The sequence below is a fragment of the Melanotaenia boesemani genome, chromosome 14, assembly GCF_017639745.1.
Source record: "Melanotaenia boesemani isolate fMelBoe1 chromosome 14, fMelBoe1.pri, whole genome shotgun sequence".
NCBI lineage: Eukaryota > Metazoa > Chordata > Actinopteri > Atheriniformes > Melanotaeniidae > Melanotaenia > Melanotaenia boesemani.
In genome coordinates, this window is record NC_055695.1 from 34,883,825 (window position 1) to 34,905,271 (window position 21,447).

Below are 21,447 nucleotides of genomic sequence, written 5' to 3' on the forward strand. Positions count from 1 at the left end.
CATGACTTAAATATAGCCTTTGATCTAATTATATTGGTGGTTTTAATTGATTTGTTGTCTTTAATAAAGTCTTTTACCTATCTATTTTGGTGGTTTTAATTGATTTCTTGACTTTAATGAAGCCTTTGATCTATTTTTTGGCGTGGTTTGTTGTAATTTCATGAGCTTAGAAAAACCTTTGGTCTATCTATTATGGTGGTTTTATCTGAGTTCATGGTTTTATGAAAACTTTTATCTGGTTTGTGTGATTTCATGACTTTAATGAAGCCTTTGATGTATCATTTATGGTGGTTTTGTGTGACTCCATGACTTTAATAAAACCTTTTACCTGTGTATAATGGTGGTTTTAATTGATTTGTTGACTTTAATAAAGCCTTTGATCTATCTATTATGGTGGTTTTGTGTCATTTCATGACTTTAATAAAGCCTTTGATCTCGCTAATTAGGTGGTTACTTGTCTTTTCTTATCTTTAATACAGCCTTTGATCTGTCAATTATGGTGGTTTTATCTTATTTTCATGACTTTAATGAAGCTTTTGATCTATCTATTATGGTGGTTTTACGTCATTTCTTGACTTTAATAAAGCCTTTGATCTATGTTTAGGGTGGTTTGATATTATTTCATCACTGTAAAAAAGCCTTTGATCTATCTATTATGGTGGATTTATCTGATTTCCTTATTTTAATAAAGCTTTGGTCTATCTACTATGTTGGTTTTATGTCTTTTCTCAACTTCAATAAAGCCTTTGATCTATCTATTATGGTGGATTTATCTGATTTCATTATTTTAATAAAGCTTTTGGTCTATCTATTATGGTGTTTTTATGTCATTTCTTAACTTCTAAAAAGCCTTTGATCTATCTACAATGGTGGTTTTAATTGATTTCTTGACTTTAATAAAGCCTTTGATCGGTCTATTATGGTTGTAATCAATTTCTTTTCTTTAATAAAGCCTTTGATCTATCTACTAGGGTGGTTTTACGTTATTTCTTAACTTTAATAAAGCCTTTGATCTATGTTTAGGGTGGTTTGATATGATTTCATGACTTCAAAAAAGCCTTTGATCTATCTATTATGGTGGATTTATCTGTTTTCATGATGTTAATAAAGCTTTTGATCTATCTACTATGGTGCTTTTATGTCTTTTCTTAACTTCAATAAAGCCTTTGATCTATGTTTAGGGTGGTTTGATCCATCTATTATGGTGGATTTATCTGTTTTCATGATGTTAATAAAGCTTTTGATATATCTATTATGGTGGTTTGTGTGATGTCATGACTTTCAAAAGCCGTTGTTCTATCGAGTATGGTGGTTTTATGTCTTTTCTTAACTTCAACGAATCCTTTGATCTATGTTTATGGAGGTTTGGTGTAATTTCCTGACTTTAAAAAAGCCGTTGATCTATCTATTAAGGTGGATTTAATGGATTTCTTGACTTTAATGAAGCCTTTCATCTATCTATCATGGTGGTTTTACGTTATTTCTTGACAATAAAGACTTTGATCTACATTTAGGGTGGTTTGATGTGATTTCATGACTTTACAAAAGCCTTTGATCTATCTATTATGGTGGTTTTATGTCTTTTCTTAACTTCAATAAAGCCTTTGATCTAAATATAATTGTGGTTTTCATTGATTTCTTGACTTCATTAAAGCCTTTGATCTATCTATTAAGCTGGTCTTTTTAATTTCTTGCTTTTAAGAAAGCCTTTGATCTATGTCAATTGTGGTTTGTTGTAATTTCATGATTTTAAAAAGGCCTTTGATCTATCTATTAAGGTGGTCTTTGTAATTTAGTGATTTTAATAAAGCCTTTGACCTATGTCTAGGGTGGTTTGTCGTGATTTCATGACCTTAAACAAGCCTTTCATCCATCAATTGTGGCGGTTTTATCTGATGTCATGACTTTAATAAAGCATTTTGTCTATCTATAATGGTGGCTTTAATTAATTTTTTGACTTTAATAAAGCCTTTGATCTATATGTAATGGTGGTTTTAATTGATTTCTTGAGTTTAATGAAGCTTTATTCTTTGTTTAGGGTGGGTTGTTGTTTTTCATGACCTTAAAAAAGCCTTTGATCTATCTGTTATGTTGGTTTTATCTGATTTCATGACTTTAATAAAGGTTTTGATCTATCAATTATTGTGGTTTGTGCGATGTCATGACTTTATTATGGGTTTTTGTCTTTTCTTAACTTTAATAAAGCCTTTGACCGGTCTATTATGGTGGTGGTTATGTGTGATTTAATGACTTTTAAAAAGCCTTTGATCTATCTGTTATGTTGGTTTTATCTGATTTCATGACTTTAATAAAGATTTTGATCTATCAATTATTGTGGTTTGTGTGATGTCATGACTTTATTATGGGCTTTTGTCTTTTCTTAACTTTAATAAAGCCTTTGACCGATCTATTATGGTGGTGGTTATGTGTGATTCCATGACTTTAAAAAAGCCTTTGATCCATCTATTAAGGAGGTTTTATGTTATTTTTTTTACTTTAATAAAGCCTTTGATCTATGTTTATGGTGGTTGGATGTGATTTCATGACTTAAATATAGCCTTTGATCTAATTATATTGGTGGTTTTAATTGATTTGTTGTCTTTAATAAAGTCTTTTACCTATCTATTTTGGTGGTTTTAATTGATTTCTTGACTTTAATGAAGCCTTTGATCTATTTTTTGGCGTGGTTTGTTGTAATTTCATGAGCTTAGAAAAACCTTTGGTCTATCTATTATGGTGGTTTTATCTGAGTTCATGGTTTTATGAAAACTTTTATCTGGTTTGTGTGATTTCATGACTTTAATGAAGCCTTTGATGTATCATTTATGGTGGTTTTGTGTGACTCCATGACTTTCATAAAGCCTTTTACCTGTGTATAATGGTGGTTTTAATTGATTTGTTGACTTTAATAAAGCCTTTGATCTATCTATTATGGTGGGTTTGTGTCATTTCATGACTTTAATAAAGCCTTTGATCTCGCTAATTAGGTGGTTACTTGTCTTTTCTTATCTTTAATACAGCCTTTGATCTGTCAATTATGGTGGTTTTATCTTATTTTCATGACTTTAATGAAGCTTTTGATCTATCTATTATGGTGGTTTTACGTCATTTCTTGACTTTAATAAAGCCTTTGATCTATGTTTAGGGTGGTTTGATATTATTTCATCACTGTAAAAAGCCTTTGATCTATCTATTATGGTGGATTTATCTGATTTCCTTATTTTAATAAAGCTTTGGTCTATCTACTATGTTGGTTTTATGTCTTTTCTCAACTTCAATAAAGCCTTTGATCTATCTATTATGGTGGATTTATCTGATTTCATTATTTTAATAAAGCTTTTGGTCTATCTATTATGGTGTTTTTATGTCATTTCTTAACTTCTAAAAAGCCTTTGATCTATCTACAATGGTGGTTTTAATTGATTTCTTGACTTTAATAAAGCCTTTGATCGGTCTATTATGGTTGTAATCGATTTCTTTTCTTTAATAAAGCCTTTGATCTATCTACTAGGGTGGTTTTACGTTATTTCTTAACTTTAATAAAGACTTTGATCTATGTTTAGGGTGGTTTGATATGATTTCATGACTTCAAAAAAGCCTTTGATCTATCTATTATGGTGGATTTATCTGTTTTCATGATGTTAATAAAGCTTTTGATCTATCTACTATGGTGCTTTTATGTCTTTTCTTAACTTCAATAAAGCCTTTGATCTATGTTTAGGGTGGTTTGATATGATTTCATGAGCCTTTGATCCATCTATTATGGTGGATTTATCTGTTTTCATGATGTTAATAAAGCTTTTGATATATCTATTATGGTGGTTTGTGTGATGTCATGACTTTCAAAAGCCGTTGTTCTATCGAGTATGGTGGTTTTATGTCTTTTCTTAACTTCAACGAATCCTTTGATCTATGTTTATGGAGGTTTGGTGTAATTTCCTGACTTTAAAAAAGCCGTTGATCTATCTATTAAGGTGGATTTAATGGATTTCTTGACTTTAATGAAGCCTTTCATCTATCTACCATGGTGGTTTTACGTTATTTCTTGACAATAAAGACTTTGATCTACATTTAGGGTGGTTTGATGTGATTTCATGACTTTACAAAAGCCTTTGATCTATCTATTATGGTGGTTTTATGTCTTTTCTTAACTTCAATAAAGCCTTTGATCTAAATATAATTGTGGTTTTCATTGATTTCTTGACTTCATTAAAGCCTTTGATCTATCTATTAAGCTGGTCTTTTTAATTTCTTGCTTTTAAGAAAGCCTTTGATCTATGTCAATTGTGGTTTGTTGTAATTTCATGATTTTAAAAAGGCCTTTGATCTATCTATTAAGGTGGTCTTTGTAATTTAGTGATTTTAATAAAGCCTTTGACCTATGTCTAGGGTGGTTTGTCGTGATTTCATGACCTTAAACAAGCCTTTCATCCATCAATTGTGGTGGTTTTATCTGATGTCATGACTTTAATAAAGCATTTTGTCTATCTATAATGGTGGCTTTAATTAATTTTTTGACTTTAATAAAGCCTTTGATCTATATGTAATGGTGGTTTTAATTGATTTCTTGAGTTTAATGAAGCTTTATTCTTTGTTTAGGGTGGGTTGTTGTTTTTCATGACCTTAAAAAAGCCTTTGATCTATCTGTTATGTTGGTTTTATCTGATTTCATGACTTTAATAAAGGTTTTGATCTATCAATTATTGTGGTTTGTGCGATGTCATGACTTTATTATGGGTTTTTGTCTTTTCTTAACTTTAATAAAGCCTTTGACCGGTCTATTATGGTGGTGGTTATGTGTGATTTAATGACTTTTAAAAAGCCTTTGATCTATCTGTTATGTTGGTTTTATCTGATTTCATGACTTTAATAAAGATTTTGATCTATCAATTATTGTGGTTTGTGTGATGTCATGACTTTATTATGGGCTTTTGTCTTTTCTTAACTTTAATAAAGCCTTTGACCGATCTATTATGGTGGTGGTTATGTGTGATTCCATGACTTTAAAAAAGCCTTTGATCCATCTATTAAGGAGGTTTTATGTTATTTTTTTTACTTTAATAAAGCCTTTGATCTATGTTTATGGTGGTTGGATGTGATTTCATGACTTAAATATAGCCTTTGATCTAATTATATTGGTGGTTTTAATTGATTTGTTGTCTTTAATAAAGTCTTTTACCTATCTATTTTGGTGGTTTTAATTGATTTCTTGACTTTAATGAAGCCTTTGATCTATTTTTTGGCGTGGTTTGTTGTAATTTCATGAGCTTAGAAAAATCTTTGGTCTATCTATTATGGTGGTTTTATCTGAGTTCATGGTTTTATGAAAACTTTTATCTGGTTTGTGTGATTTCATGACTTTAATGAAGCCTTTGATGTATCATTTATGGTGGTTTTGTGTGACTCCATGACTTTCATAAAGCCTTTTACCTGTGTATAATGGTGGTTTTAATTGATTTGTTGACTTTAATAAAGCCTTTGATCTATCTATTATGGTGGTTTTGTGTCATTTCATGACTTTAATAAAGCCTTTGATCTCGCTAATTAGGTGGTTACTTGTCTTTTCTTATCTTTAATACAGCCTTTGATCTGTCAATTATGGTGGTTTTATCTTATTTTCATGACTTTAATGAAGCTTTTGATCTATCTATTATGGTGGTTTTACGTCATTTCTTGACTTTAATAAAGCCTTTGATCTATGTTTAGGGTGGTTTGATATTATTTCATCACTGTAAAAAGCCTTTGATCTATCTATTATGGTGGATTTATCTGATTTCCTTATTTTAATAAAGCTTTGGTCTATCTACTATGTTGGTTTTATGTCTTTTCTCAACTTCAATAAAGCCTTTGATCTATCTATTATGGTGGATTTATCTGATTTCATTATTTTAATAAAGCTTTTGGTCTATCTATTATGGTGTTTTTATGTCATTTCTTAACTTCTAAAAAGCCTTTGATCTATCTACAATGGTGGTTTTAATTGATTTCTTGACTTTAATAAAGCCTTTGATCGGTCTATTATGGTTGTAATCGATTTCTTTTCTTTAATAAAGCTTTGATCTATCTACTAGGGTGGTTTTACGTTATTTCTTAACTTTAATAAAGACTTTGATCTATGTTTAGGGTGGTTTGATATGATTTCATGACTTCAAAAAAGCCTTTGATCTATCTATTATGGTGGATTTATCTGTTTTCATGATGTTAATAAAGCTTTTGATCTATCTACTATGGTGCTTTTATGTCTTTTCTTAACTTCAATAAAGCCTTTGATCTATGTTTAGGGTGGTTTGATATGATTTCATGAGCCTTTGATCCATCTATTATGGTGGATTTATCTGTTTTCATGATGTTAATAAAGCTTTTGATATATCTATTATGGTGGTTTGTGTGATGTCATGACTTTCAAAAGCCGTTGTTCTATCGAGTATGGTGGTTTTATGTCTTTTCTTAACTTCAACGAATCCTTTGATCTATGTTTATGGAGGTTTGGTGTAATTTCCTGACTTTAAAAAAGCCGTTGATCTATCTATTAAGGTGGATTTAATGGATTTCTTGACTTTAATGAAGCCTTTCATCTATCTATCATGGTGGTTTTACGTTATTTCTTGACAATAAAGACTTTGATCTACATTTAGGGTGGTTTGATGTGATTTCATGACTTTACAAAAGCCTTTGATCTATCTATTATGGTGGTTTTATGTCTTTTCTTAACTTCAATAAAGCCTTTGATCTAAATATAATTGTGGTTTTCATTGATTTCTTGACTTCATTAAAGCCTTTGATCTATCTATTAAGCTGGTCTTTTTAATTTCTTGCTTTTAAGAAAGCCTTTGATCTATGTCAATTGTGGTTTGTTGTAATTTCATGATTTTAAAAAGGCCTTTGATCTATCTATTAAGGTGGTCTTTGTAATTTAGTGATTTTAATAAAGCCTTTGACCTATGTCTAGGATGGTTTGTCGTGATTTCATGACCTTAAACAAGCCTTTCATCCATCAATTGTGGCGGTTTTATCTGATGTCATGACTTTAATAAAGCATTTTGTCTATCTATAATGGTGGCTTTAATTAATTTTTTGACTTTAATAAAGCCTTTGATCTATATGTAATGGTGGTTTTAATTGATTTCTTGAGTTTAATGAAGCTTTATTCTTTGTTTAGGGTGGGTTGTTGTTTTTCATGACCTTAAAAAAGCCTTTGATCTATCTGTTATGTTGGTTTTATCTGATTTCATGACTTTAATAAAGGTTTTGATCTATCAATTATTGTGGTTTGTGCGATGTCATGACTTTATTATGGGTTTTTGTCTTTTCTTAACTTTAATAAAGCCTTTGACCGGTCTATTATGGTGGTGGTTATGTGTGATTTAATGACTTTTAAAAAGCCTTTGATCTATCTGTTATGTTGGTTTTATCTGATTTCATGACTTTAATAAAGATTTTGATCTATCAATTATTGTGGTTTGTGTGATGTCATGACTTTATTATGGGCTTTTGTCTTTTCTTAACTTTAATAAAGCCTTTGACCGATCTATTATGGTGGTGGTTATGTGTGATTTCATGACTTTAAAAAAGCCTTTGATCCATCTATTAAGGAGGTTTTATGTTATTTTTTTACTTTAATAAAGCCTTTGATCTATGTTTATGGTGGTTGGATGTGATTTCATGACTTAAATATAGCCTTTGATCTAATTATATTGGTGGTTTTAATTGATTTGTTGTCTTTAATAAAGTCTTTTACCTATCTATTTTGGTGGTTTTAATTGATTTCTTGACTTTAATGAAGCCTTTGATCTATTTTTTGGCGTGGTTTGTTGTAATTTCATGAGCTTAGAAAAACCTTTGGTCTATCTATTATGGTGGTTTTATCTGAGTTCATGGTTTTATGAAAACTTTTATCTGGTTTGTGTGATTTCATGACTTTAATGAAGCCTTTGATGTATCATTTATGGTGGTTTTGTGTGACTCCATGACTTTCATAAAGCCTTTTACCTGTGTATAATGGTGGTTTTAATTGATTTGTTGACTTTAATAAAGCCTTTGATCTATCTATTATGGTGGTTTTGTGTCATTTCATGACTTTAATAAAGCCTTTGATCTCGCTAATTAGGTGGTTACTTGTCTTTTCTTATCTTTAATACAGCCTTTGATCTGTCAATTATGGTGGTTTTATCTTATTTTCATGACTTTAATGAAACTTTTGATCTATCTATTATGGTGGTTTTACGTCATTTCTTGACTTTAATAAAGCCTTTGATCTATGTTTAGGGTGGTTTGATATTATTTCATCACTGTAAAAAAGCCTTTGATCTATCTATTATGGTGGATTTATCTGATTTCCTTATTTTAATAAAGCTTTGGTCTATCTACTATGTTGGTTTTATGTCTTTTCTCAACTTCAATAAAGCCTTTGATCTATCTATTATGGTGGATTTATCTGATTTCATTATTTTAATAAAGCTTTTGGTCTATCTATTATGGTGTTTTTATGTCATTTCTTAACTTCTAAAAAGCCTTTGATCTATCTACAATGGTGGTTTTAATTGATTTCTTGACTTTAATAAAGCCTTTGATCGGTCTATTATGGTTGTAATCGATTTCTTTTCTTTAATAAAGCCTTTGATCTATCTACTAGGGTGGTTTTACGTTATTTCTTAACTTTAATAAAGCCTTTGATCTATGTTTAGGGTGGTTTGATATGATTTCATGACTTCAAAAAAGCCTTTGATGTATCTATTATGGTGGATTTATCTGTTTCATGATGTTAATAAAGCTTTTGATCTATCTACTATGGTGCTTTTATGTCTTTTCTTAACTTCAATAAAGCCTTTGATCTATGTTTAGGGTGGTTTGATATGATTTCATGAGCCTTTGATCCATCTATTATGGTGGATTTATCTGTTTTCATGATGTTAATAAAGCTTTTGATATATCTATTATGGTGGTTTGTGTGATGTCATGACTTTCAAAAGCCGTTGTTCTATCGAGTATGGTGGTTTTATGTCTTTTCTTAACTTCAACGAATCCTTTGATCTATGTTTATGGAGGTTTGGTGTAATTTCCTGACTTTAAAAAAGCCGTTGATCTATCTATTAAGGTGGATTTAATGGATTTCTTGACTTTAATGAAGCCTTTCATCTATCTATCATGGTGGTTTTACGTTATTTCTTGACAATAAAGACTTTGATCTACATTTAGGGTGGTTTGATGTGATTTCATGACTTTACAAAAGCCTTTCATCTATCTATTATGGTGGTTTTATGTCTTTTCTTAACTTCAATAAAGCCTTTGATCTAAATATAATTGTGGTTTTCATTGATTTCTTGACTTCATTAAAGCCTTTGATCTATCTATTAAGCTGGTCTTTTTAATTTCTTGCTTTTAAGAAAGCCTTTGATCTATGTCAATTGTGGTTTGTTGTAATTTCATGATTTTAAAAAGGCCTTTGATCTATCTATTAAGGTGGTCTTTGTAATTTAGTGATTTTAATAAAGCCTTTGACCTATGTCTAGGGTGGTTTGTCGTGATTTCATGACCTTAAACAAGCCTTTCATCCATCAATTGTGGTGGTTTTATCTGATGTCATGACTTTAATAAAGCATTTTGTCTATCTATCATGGTGGTTTTAGGTCGTTTCTTAACTTCAATAATGCCTTTGATCTATCTATGATGGGGGTTTTAATTGATTTCTTGACTTTAATACATCCTTTGATTTATCTATTAATGTGGTTTTACATTATTTGTTGACTTTAATAAAGCCTTAGATCTATGTGTAGGGTTGTTTTATGTGACTTCAGGACTTTAAAAAAGCCTTTGACTTATCTATTATGTTGGATTTAATTGATTTCTTGACTTTAATAAAGCTTTTTATCTATCTCATATGGTGGTTTGTGTGATGTCATGACTTTAGTAAAGCCTGAAGGTCTATCTATTAAGGTGGTTTTACGTTATTTCTTGACTTTAATAAAGCCTTTGTTCTATCTAATATAGTGGTTTTTTGTCTGTCGTTAACTTTAATAAAGCCTTTGATCTGTCTATTATGGTGGTGTTAATTGATTTCTTGACTTTAATAAAGCCTTTCATCTATCCATAATGGTGTTTTTTTTTTTGTCTTTTCTTAACTTTAATATCGATCCCCCTCCCTTCTTCTTACCGCTCTCCGCTGCGTTCCTGTCCGCACGAACCAGCTGGAATCCGTCCAGGGTGACGTGAGAGTCCGGAGAAAGTTCACTCAACCACGTCTCAGTTAAACACATGAGGCTGCACTCACGGTACTCCCTCTGCAGCCGGGTCAGCGCCGTTAGCTCTTCCATCTTGTTGGGGAGAGATCTTACATTCCCCATGATGACAGACGGTAAACAAGGCTTGTACCGTCTTTTCCATTCCCTGCGCTTAACTCCCGATCTACAGCCTCGTTTCCTCCTCCGTAACTCCTTGGGGATCTCCGGCCTCTCCGCGCCAACAGAGGATGTGTGTCGCAGGGCTAACAGCTGATCCCGGGAGTAAACAATGGAGCCGTGGTTGAGTGTGTATCCCACAGCTACACCAAAAAGTTCCAATAAAAGCAAGGCGCAAGCTACGAAAGTAAAGAAGTGAGCCGCCATAGCTTCACCCTCACATAAAGTGCTGATGTGACGTAAAATAAGTAATAAAAATAGAATAAAAACACTAAAAAAACACTAAAAAAAAGGTCGGAAAGTTGTAGCCGCTGTAACAAGTCGCCACTCACGCAGTGTCTGCGCTGTACCGAAAAAAGCTAATGGTGGTTTTAATTAATTTCTTGACTTTAATAAAGCCTTTGATCTATCTATAATGGTGGTTTTAATTGATTTCTTGACTTTAATAAAGCCTTTGATGTACGTTTAGGGTGGTTTGATGTGATTTCATGACTTTACAAAGACCTTTGATCTATCTATAATGGTGGTTTTAATTGATTTCTTTACTTTAATAAAGCCTTTGATCTATGTGTATGGTGGTTTGATGTCATTTCTTGACTTTAAATAAGTCTTTGATATTTCTATTATTTTGGTTTTGTGTGATTTCATGACTTTAATAAAGTCTTTGATCTATCTATTAAGGTGGTTTTATGTGATTTCTTGACTTTATCAAAGCCTTTAATCTATCTTGTCTCCGTGTTTTAGGTGATTTCATGACATTATTAAAGCCTTTAATCTATCTATTATCATGGTTTATGTGATTTCATGAATTTAATAAAGCCTTTGATCTATCTACTATGGTGGTTTTATCTGATTTCATGACTTTAAGAGAGCCTTCGAACATCTGTTAAAGTGGTTTTATGTGATTTCTTTACTTTAATCAAGTATTTGATCTATCTATTATAGTGCTTTTTTAATGATTTCTTGACTTTAATAAAGCCTTTGTTCTATCAGCACAAATCCAGCATTTTTTATTCCCAGCATGATCCCAGAGTTATTCCTAGCACTGAACAAGAATCATTTATTCCCAGTGTGGAACCAGAATTTTTACAAGCATAGAACCACAATCAGCTTAGAACCAGAGTTATTTCTATCACAGAACCAGATTGAGTTATCCCCAGCTTAGAACCAGAGTTATTCCCTGGTCAGAACCAGATTCAGTTATCCCCAGCATAGGACCAGAGTTACTCCCAGCACAGAACCTCTATTGACGTGACGTTGTGGGTGACGTTGAAATTTGGAACTCGGGCTCAACGGAACCACGCCGCCACACCCGAGAAAAACACACCCACTCTCGCCGCTGGGAGATGCCGGGAAAGTACTTTTCCAGAACTTGGAATTTGCTTCCAAATTGTGGATAACAGGCCCAGAGGAGCCCCCAAAATTACAAATTCCACACTGTTGGACTCGGGGGCCCGCGCCAGATTTTTTTACTCCACTACCATCCAAATCAGTCGACAAAAGTGCAAGGACCCCCTATTAAAATGGCCACCGGGTGGCAGACTTCTTGATAGATTATAATCTGGACCGATCCAGATTTCAATCTAAACCCATTATGTTTACACTTGGGCCCCTTAGGCCCCAGCGGGTCAGCACCTGGTCCGTTTGGGTGCAGGGGAAGCCTAGATAGAGTCCCCATCGAAAAAAACAGCAAATTCCACGTTTTCAGCTAAAAACACTGCTGACCGTTGTTATAAATCAGAATCTGGACTCATTCCAGATTTCAATCTAAACCCATTGTGTTTATAACTCGGGACCCACGGGGCCCACGGGCCCCAACGGACCAGGTCCCGCTCCAGGGGGAACCTAGATAGAGTCCCTATTGAAAAAATGATCAAATTCCACATTTTCGGCTGAAAACACTGCCCCCTGCTAGTCCAGAAGCCAAGCTGCTTCCAGATTCTCATCTACAGCCAGACCATTGTCGTAAACCTACTGTATTTATAACTTGGGCCCCCTGGGCCCCCAGCGGAGCAGCACCTGGTCCACTGGGGCCCTTCCCTCCCTGAGATACGGTCCCAAAAAGGTGAGGAATCTGGCACATTTGGGGTCCTGTTTCACGGGGGCCTTTGGGCCCTGGGCTCCCGTTCCCATAGGTCCTTAACACCCTCGAGGGGCCCTGCCTGTGGACCCCGGCCCCAGTATCCCCCCTCTCCCAAAACGTGACCCCAATTTTAGGGGCGGGCTCTCAGCCTGGGCATTTTCATCTTTGCCATATCACCGCAAGTCATTCACTGTCCATCATTGATACCACCAGCCGAGCCGCGGGAGAGTCCGCATCCGCAGAGCTGCCTGATCCAAACCACCACGTGACGCATCTTCTGGCCTTCTGGAAGTCGCTCGGGATCCAAACCACCTGCGCCAAGTTCCTCACTTGCCATCAGAGTCACCACAACGGTCGTAAGTCGGCTCGATCCAAACAGAACCGGACGAGTCCTGCTCGGATCAATTCTCTGCTTATCTGCTCCCAGAATGGTTGGTTGTCTGACAGTGATCTTAGTAGTTCTACATCTTAGTTAAACTTCCAGTTTTAACAGATGAGATTCAGTTTTCCTCTTTCCTTTTAGTACTCAGAGATCTTTTTCAGTCCTGAACCTTAGTTTAATTAACACCGCAGGTTAATTAACTTTTGTTCATTTCTTGCATACATTTCATTCATTCTGACACACTGAAATAAGATTCTGGTTTGAACTCCATATTCTGAATTTTGCAATGGTTGATTCATTTTTCCATGCAAAGTCCTTTGTAAATATTTCCTTTTCATTTATGCATTATTAGTTTAGTAATAAATATTTCATATTTATCCTAAACTGGTCTGGTTATTGTGAACTTCTCCTTTGAACCATGTTATGGGTCCCTTTGATGTAAGAATTCACGTTAGTAGCATCCTGAGACTGATTGATTGATAACTGATTGATTTCTAGCTTGAATTAATAAAGCTATCTGTGTGGTGGTGCCCCACGAGGAAATTAATAACATAATTTCAGAAATTATTAAAATTAATAATTTTGTTAAACATCTTTAATGTTTAATGACGCTAAACGCTACACAGCATATAACGAGGGTTTTTCCTTGCACAGAACCAGAATAAGGTATTCCCAGCATAGAACCAGATTTATTCCTTAGGAGAAGCAGAACAAGAGTTAGTCCTTGCACAGAACCAGAGTTTTTTCCAGCATAGAACCAGAACCAGAGTCATTCCCAGCATAGAAGCAGAATCAGTTATTCCCAGCACAGAACCAGAATCAGTTATCCCCATCATAGAACCAGAGTTATTCCCAGCAGAGAACTAGAACAAAAACTATTCTCAGCATGGAACCAGAACCAGAGTTATTCCCAGCACAGAACCAGAATCAGTTATCCCCAGCATAGAACCAGGGCTGTTTCTCAATATGTGTACTTGTCTTTATTTGTGTTTTTGTGTACTTGTGAAACGCCATCAGTTGCGGCCCAAGTACTGTTCCGATTTAAAGAATGCATCCAGAAATCCTAAACAGATCTGTGCATCTGTGATGTCTTTGGTCAATTTCTAGAATCCCACTGAACATTCAAACCATTGGACCTATATATGTTACCAGACAGAGATATGCCCGAGTTCTCCACTGACACATTCCAATCTAAACTTATGGAGTGTTTCCTCTGGTTAACTGATGATTGTTTTTGCTTAGTTCAAGTGATTCTTTCTACTCTGAAGGTCGTTTTGTTTGCTAGATACATGTGATACTCACAAAAACATACCCTTATGCCTTAATTTGTTCTTAGATCTAAATTAAATCTTAAATCTAAATTTCCTTTCCGCTCTGGCCAGTTTCCGTCTGACGACCGCTCACCTCTTAGCTCCTCTTTCCTCAGTGCCTCATCTCCTTTCCTTCCACTCAATGCAGGGCCCCAGCCACCCCGATGGGTGCAAAAACCGAGGCAGCAGCCCCCAGACCATGCAGGCAAAACCCCCGGCGTGGAGGATCCCCACGAGGAAAACACTGGAGTTACAATTAAACTTTAACAGCCTTAAGAAACAATAAGAACAGCTAATAATGAATGAATAAATAAGTAATTGAATAAAGAAGTAGTACAGTTGAGTAAAATGAAAATAAATTAATGTGAAATAAAATTATGTAAAATAAATTAAGATAAAATAAAATTTTGTTAAAAGCTAAGCTAAAAAGGTCTTAAGTCTCTTTTTAAAAACATTAATATTCTCTGCAGCCCTTAGGCCCTCTGGCAGGCTGTTCCACAGACGAGGGCCATAACAATGGAAAGAGGACTCGCGGTATGTCTTGGTCCTCACCCTTGGAACAACTAAAAGGCCGGTACCAGAGGACCTCAGGGTCCGCGAGGGTTCATGACTCAAAAGAAGGTCTGATAAATAAGATGGCCCAGGACCATTAAGACATTTATAAACTACTAAAGGAACCTTAAAATCAATCCGGAAACGCATAGGGGCCGATGCAGCGATTTTAAAACTGGTGTGATGTGTTCCCGCCCTCTGGTCCTCGTCAGAGATCGTGCCGCCGAGTTCTGAAGTAGCTGTAGGTTTAAGTTAGACTTTTTAGGAAGACCAGAGAGCAGGGCATTACAGTAATCTAATATACTAGAAATAAAAGCATGCATCGGCACCTCCTTGCTGGCAAGAGAGAGAAATGGGTGGACTCTGGTGATGTTTTTAAGATGATGAAATCCAGTTTTTGTTATATTTCTGATGTGTGTAATAAAATTCAGCTCAGAGTCAAAAAGAACGCCCAGATTTCTCACACATTGAGAGGGATAAAAAGGATGCAGTTTTAAAGAATGTTCTTAATAAGTATGAACTAAACGCAGCGTCTGTTATCAACACCAGCTAATTTAAGTTCCTGCTTGGTATAGAACTTCCCTGTTATGTTCAGTTTGGGTTGGTATTCTCTGGGAAATGTCAACCTTGGATGAGGTAAGACATAAGCTTTCAGTGATTTTTGAAGAGATGTGGGTGTGCCTGCCTGAAACAAATACCTATAATGTTAATTTTCCTCCAAACGGTTTTGTTCCTCTGCAATGAAGCATATTGAGGAAAATTAACCAGAAACAATAATTTTACATCTCCGTCATCTATTTTCCTGAACGGAAAAAAGAGACAGACAGACCGAGAAGCACTGATGCTTTCCCCTGAAACATTAAGAAGGGAGGGGTAAGACTTTGTCCCCTTTGGGCAGAACAAAGGTTATGGCATCCTGGAATGGAGAATCCCTTGCTCCACCCTTAAAACCTAAAAATGCAGTAGGGCTAGCGCAGTCTCTGAACCAGTCATGGATGAAGATCAGTCCAGAGGCAGAGTTAAAGCGTCACTGTTCCCACCCAAACACCTGTTTCTGTTCAAGCTTGTGCAAACTTGGGTCTCATAGATATCCTGCTAAATAAACTGTTCTCAAAGAAATTCCTATTTACTCCTTTCTTCCTCTATCATCTTCTAATTTATTTGATCAATTCAGTATATTTATTTAGTTTAATAAAATGTCTCCCCAATAACAAAAGTCTTCTCTTCTAAAGTACCTAAATGCACTCTAAAAGGAAACAAATATTTAGTATTCATTTATAATCCTATAACAACCCATAAATTCAGTATATTTATGAAGATATACATGAAAAAAAGCTTTTCTTAGGCCCACTCTGTATGAATAAGTCATGTAAACTTAAAAAAAAAAGCTCATATAAGTGGTCGCCTTGTAGCCTGAGGGTTGCTGGTTTGATCCTAGGTCCGTCAAGCTCATGTGGAGGTGTTGTATAATGTAAAGCGCTTTGGGTAAAAGCGCTATATAAATACAAACCATTTACCATTTGAATTTGTTCCCTGGTCCCTACAACCCTGGTCCAGTGTAGTTTTCGTCAACGATGACAATGACAAATTTATTTTGTTGACGAACCTTTTTTCACGACAATAATGAGACAAGCTAAAAATGGCTCTCTGATGACGAAAACATGACGAGACGTTTGTGAGATTTCGTTGATGAGGCAAGACAAGACGAAAATGTTCAAGGGCTGATTGTCCGACATTAAAAACATGACAATTCTGCCTATTGTGAGAGCAATCTGTCAGTCAGCAATGCTGCTGCATCTTGGCCACGCCCACCACCAGACATGCAGCGCGCACACTGACAAGTAGTTTATTCATTCATATGCAAACCTTTCCTATTTTCCTCTTCTGACCGTGGTCGGAACACACGGGGAGATCCTTCTTCTCCTGGGCCAAAGTAGCATTCGCTTCGGGGTGAACTCTCTACGCTCCTCTCTACACTTGTTAACGGGGTGAAACACAAGGAAAGAAAGGCAGCGGTTGATCCGATGCCACGCAGGTACCCTTGGGATTACAATGTGTCTGTAGGGACGATAGGGGGGTAGGGGGAAAGGGGGCGGCAGGGGTCCTGGTGGGCAGTGGGAGGGATTAGGGTTCATGGGGGGTGGAGTCTCCTCTCTTTCTCGCTCTCTCCCCTCCCCCCGGGGGCTCCTTCGGTGTGGATGGGGGCGCTGTGCCTTGGGCTGACCAGGATATGTGTGTGCAACCTGGGGCTCTCTGGTCCCCTGGTGTGGTGGCGTGGGCTGCCAGGGGTGTGTGGGCATCCGGGGTGCTGATGCGTTGGACTAGGCCTTTGACTCCAGAGGAGTCGGTGTCTCACCAGCCATGAACCCACCGCACGTCACTGATCTCCATCAGCTTTCTTTGTTCAGCTGCTGAGAAAATGAAGCTCTCGGTTTGCTCTCTTTTTCTGCTGCTCCTGTTTTCCACCATCCACTCGTCAGGGCTTCCTATGTTCCTCAGGACCTCCCTCATAGCCAGGCTATGTAAGCCTCGCTTGGATTAGCCTCAAGTAGATGTAGCTGGAATGTGTTAGTGGAATGAACTGAGCAAAGGCGAGGCTCTCCTGATACAGCCTGGCTTTCTGTAGCTACGTTGGTGGAACATCCCCCTGGGCCCCATTCCTTTTTCCAGGTTGGTGAAAAGTCTGAGTTAGTTGACTCCAAGTTAAAGGAAACGCTCGGTTTTCGGTTTCACAAAGCAAGTTTAGTGTAACTCTGTTACCACGGCAACAGACTCTGTGAAGCTAACATGCTCGCTGGCAGGTTTTCTTCTACTAACCGGAGTTTCTCCTCTTTAGCTGCAGACTGAAGGAAGTGTTTGACATGGCGTGCCCTTTTCTTGAAGAGCCAGTTGACATCGAAGGACAATGACTCTGCTGGTATCTACACCAGGAAAGGGTGATCAGACCCCGCTTGGATGTTTTATCATTCCCTCATGATTTGTTTGACCGTTACCGTTTTTCTGCATCGATCTTGTATCTGAACAACATTCTCAGCCCTCATATTGGTCATATGACACATGGTGGACATGTTCTCAGGTCGGAGCAGGTTCTTTGTGTTGCTCTTCGTTTTTTTCCCAAAGGGAGTTTTCTTTATAACGTCGGTGATGCTGAGCATATTTCAAAGGCAGCAGTCTGTCGGACAGCGAGAACTGTCACTCTTACACTGAAACCTTTGCTCTACACTTTAGTGGTGTTTCCAAATCACAGACCAACAAAATACAAAGAACACATCAGTTAATCTGATATATTTTAGGGTTTCCAGGTGTGATTGGCTGCATAGATGGACTCAGGTTCCTATCACAGCTCCTTCAGTAGATGAAGGAGATTATGTGAATAGGAAGTCTTTCCACAGCTTTAATGTGCAGGTAAATCGTAGCCTTTAGAATCCCAGATACTTCACATTACAGCTACTTCAGCTAATTACTGTTCTGTCCTTTGAAGATGAGATGCAGCCACATCGTCAGTAACGTGGAAGCAAAGTGGTCTGGGTCTGTGACGACCCTCCAGTCTTTCCTGAGTGTACACAGAGCGCTAGATCTGCTCCTGGTGAGTTATTTACATTAAAATCAATATTTTGTTCGACCTATCACAACTAAAAATGTAATATTGTGTCCTGTATTATAGGAGAGTTTGATGGTTACCTGCTGGGTGACAGAGGGTACCCCTGCCAGCTGTATTTGCTGACCCCTGATCCTTGGCTCACTGCAGGACTCCAGCCGGGGCAGAGATGACTATTGGGATGCTTAAGGCCGCTTCCAACGCCTTCGTAGGCTCAGAGCGGCCCCAGATAGGGCATGTGACATTATTGTGGCATGTGATGTTCTCCACAACATCGCCACAATGAGAGGAGCAACATCCGACTCAGCCACTGAATGCAGCTGATAATGAAGATCCTGACCCCTGCTGAAGCACAAGATGGAAGAGCAGTCAGAGACACGACATGCCACCATCTCTCTGAGTGATGCATCAAGACATAAAGAAATAAAGACATAAATACATTATGCTGTTTGTTTTATGAAGTCTTCTTTATTCCCTGCAGGTACTAATGCAGTACAGTAGTTAACAGGTGATTCTTGTCTTGGTAAAACACGTTAAATGATCCAGTCGTGGGTTCCTCATCCACCTTTAACTCGCGTTCCAGCAGTTCTACATTTGTTTCTTTCATCTGCAACCTCATGTGCTCCATTTCTACATGTGATGTTTATGTTTGTTGGTGGAGGTGCAGCTTGTCAGCTGTTCCAGGTCTTGGTTCATTGTAAGCCGCAGGCCGAACAGCGGCTTCCTGGAGTAAGTTGGGCTGTGGAGGTGGATGGACCCATCACAATTCATAGAATATACAACTGTTACCTTAAAATAAATTCCATCTAAAGGACCCCTTAGAATAAAAAGAAACTACCATCAGTCACAAAGAACTGTCCTACAAGAAGATCAGTCATGTTGTGTCTGAGATGGATGTGTGTGCATCACGGAGTTGACCCCGGAAGAAAGGATGAACGTACATCTGTCATTAATCTAAAGAACTAACCTCTCATGTAGGCCCTGGTGTCCTGGAGGCTGGTTGGATGAGCTTCCTCCACATGTTCCCTCTGCAGTAGGACGCCCACTGTGTGGACTGAGGACCATCTCCTCAATCCCTGACCGCTGGTGGAGCTCCACCTGTTTTCTCCTCAGCCTCTTGTAATTAATCCGTTAAAGCTCTACGTTACAACACACTTCCTCTGTTAACTGGACATAAAGTCATTGTCAGGTGTGTTGTGTTGACTTGATGCTGAGAAAGACAGATGCAGACTAGAAACTAAAGAAACTGCTAAAGAAAAGAAAAACAGCTTTAACAGGCTGTGCTCGATCTCGGATCATCCCTTTTTTTGCAAAGGGAACACAAAAGAAAAGAAAATCCGTGTCCCCTGGGGGCTCCGTACACTATTTCCCTTTTATGGCAGGTTGTAGTTAAATTTTGACATATTGGTCCTTTAAATGGAGTCAAAACTCCGCCCACCCGGCTCACTGTGGTTGCGACCAGAGCAACTTTAGGATCTCAACGTTACTGAAAAATGGTACACGGCAGTCAGCGGAGAAGACGGCACTCTCAACCTCCTCTGACTTCTTCAGAAAAGCAGGTATGATCGTGTATGTTGGCATGACGCTGCAGTTTATTCACCAAACCGTCACATTAATACTGCGCATGTGCGAGGCTGTGACGGTTTGACCGGACCTTCTGTGTTTGGTAAACCGTGTGTTGTGGGTGGCGAACAGCGTGTAGCTGCCGTGTCAACAACGTCGGTTAGTGGATCAGCTGTCCGGTAATTTTACATCCACCAGGTGTTCTAACACAGGAACAGACCCGCCACCGCTCCACTTCATTTACTGGGTTGTTTTTATCATAAGGAAGTCAGGGTTTGTGGTTTAAGAGAACATTTAGTGGTAGATTTCCTTAGCTAACGCTGGTATGTTAGCCTGGAAGAAAAGATGATGATGATGATGATGGCGTCTTCATTGCAGCACAGATTGGGCCACACAGTTCAGGTATGTTCAGGTGGATCACTGAGTTTCTGTATGCAGGGCAGCTATAAAGGGGATTGCTAACACCAGCGCGAGCTCTTCGTTTTTACTTCCTCCAGCTGACAGTTATCATTGTAATTTTATATCTGACGGCTCTTCTTGCCTTGTTACATGTAGTGGTTGTAAATTTGATGAAAGATGGTGTTACTGACTGCATAACAATCATGTCAAGTCGTAAAAATGTCGTTTTACTGTGTCATTAATCAGAAAACGGATGAGGATTAATACTGCTGCTGTTTGGACTTCTCTCACCAGCTTCTTCATGATGTCTCATCCTCTCTTCACCTTCACCTGTTTAGTCTTTCACTAACTCAGGTGTCTGTCTTTGTATGTCTTAGAAAAAATAATGAACCATGATCACCACTGAGGCTGTTAGAGACTTCCAGACCAAAGAGCGCAAACACAAAGAGCAGCTGAAGAGATGTTTATCATCCGCCTTGTCTGCAGACCTGAACAGGTAGGACACGTTGCAGCTCCCTGACCTGCAGGTCAGTCTATACCTGCAGGTATAGACTGACCTGAAGATGCACCTCAAAAGGTGTAAGGACAGATAGGTCCCTGTAATTTCCTCGATCACGGAATCGTGGAATTGGCCGATTAAAACGGAATCTATTTTTAACGTGGAACATCGCGGAATTTGACCTAATTTGACTGCGATGCTGTTATCGTGTGGAGGAGGAACGCATGTCTGGGGAAAACTGCATGGAGGTAAGCACACCTGAGTGGCACAACAAGCCCCCTCCTCAGACTAAGCCCCTCCCTTTTCGAAACAACGTACACATGGCACAGCGGCGACCTGCGGCGTGTCGGTGAAAGAGCTGCAGACTCGGCGCTAACCCGTCAGTACAGAGCCGAGCAGGTCCCAAAGGACTTTTATGTGTCTGGTGAACTGATGTTTGCAGATTCTGGCAACACTCCATTGACCGGAAAGGTAAAAGTACAAGCAGCGACCATGTGCTGTCCAAAAGCGAGACACGAGGACTGAACTCAACACGAGACTGGCGGTCATGTATTTCAGTGGTGATGTCTTTGATTGGTGGACTAACTAGTCCTACAGCTTAAATAACCTGCTCAAGTTACTGTTGAAGTTTAAAATGTTGATTTGTGACTCTCAGCTGAAGTTTAAT

General features: G+C 37.5%; 1 protein-coding gene across 4 annotated transcripts in view; it reads left to right on the forward strand.

Moving 5' to 3' along the window:
* Positions 1–19,783: 19,783 nt before the first annotated feature.
* The window catches only part of btbd8 (BTB domain containing 8), an 84,100-nt gene continuing 82,436 nt past the window's right edge, over positions 19,784–21,447 (forward strand). For 3 of the 4 annotated variants that reach the window (XM_042005493.1, XM_042005495.1, XM_042005497.1), the window contains exons 1-2: positions 19,994–20,284; positions 20,659–20,777. In XM_042005493.1, coding sequence (XP_041861427.1) covers positions 20,674–20,777 — 104 coding nt within the window. In that variant the 5' untranslated portion in view covers positions 19,994–20,284; positions 20,659–20,673. Of the gene's footprint in view, positions 19,879–19,993; positions 20,285–20,658; positions 20,778–21,447 lie in introns of those variants that run through there. The other variant, XM_042005494.1, reaches the window with a different exon arrangement.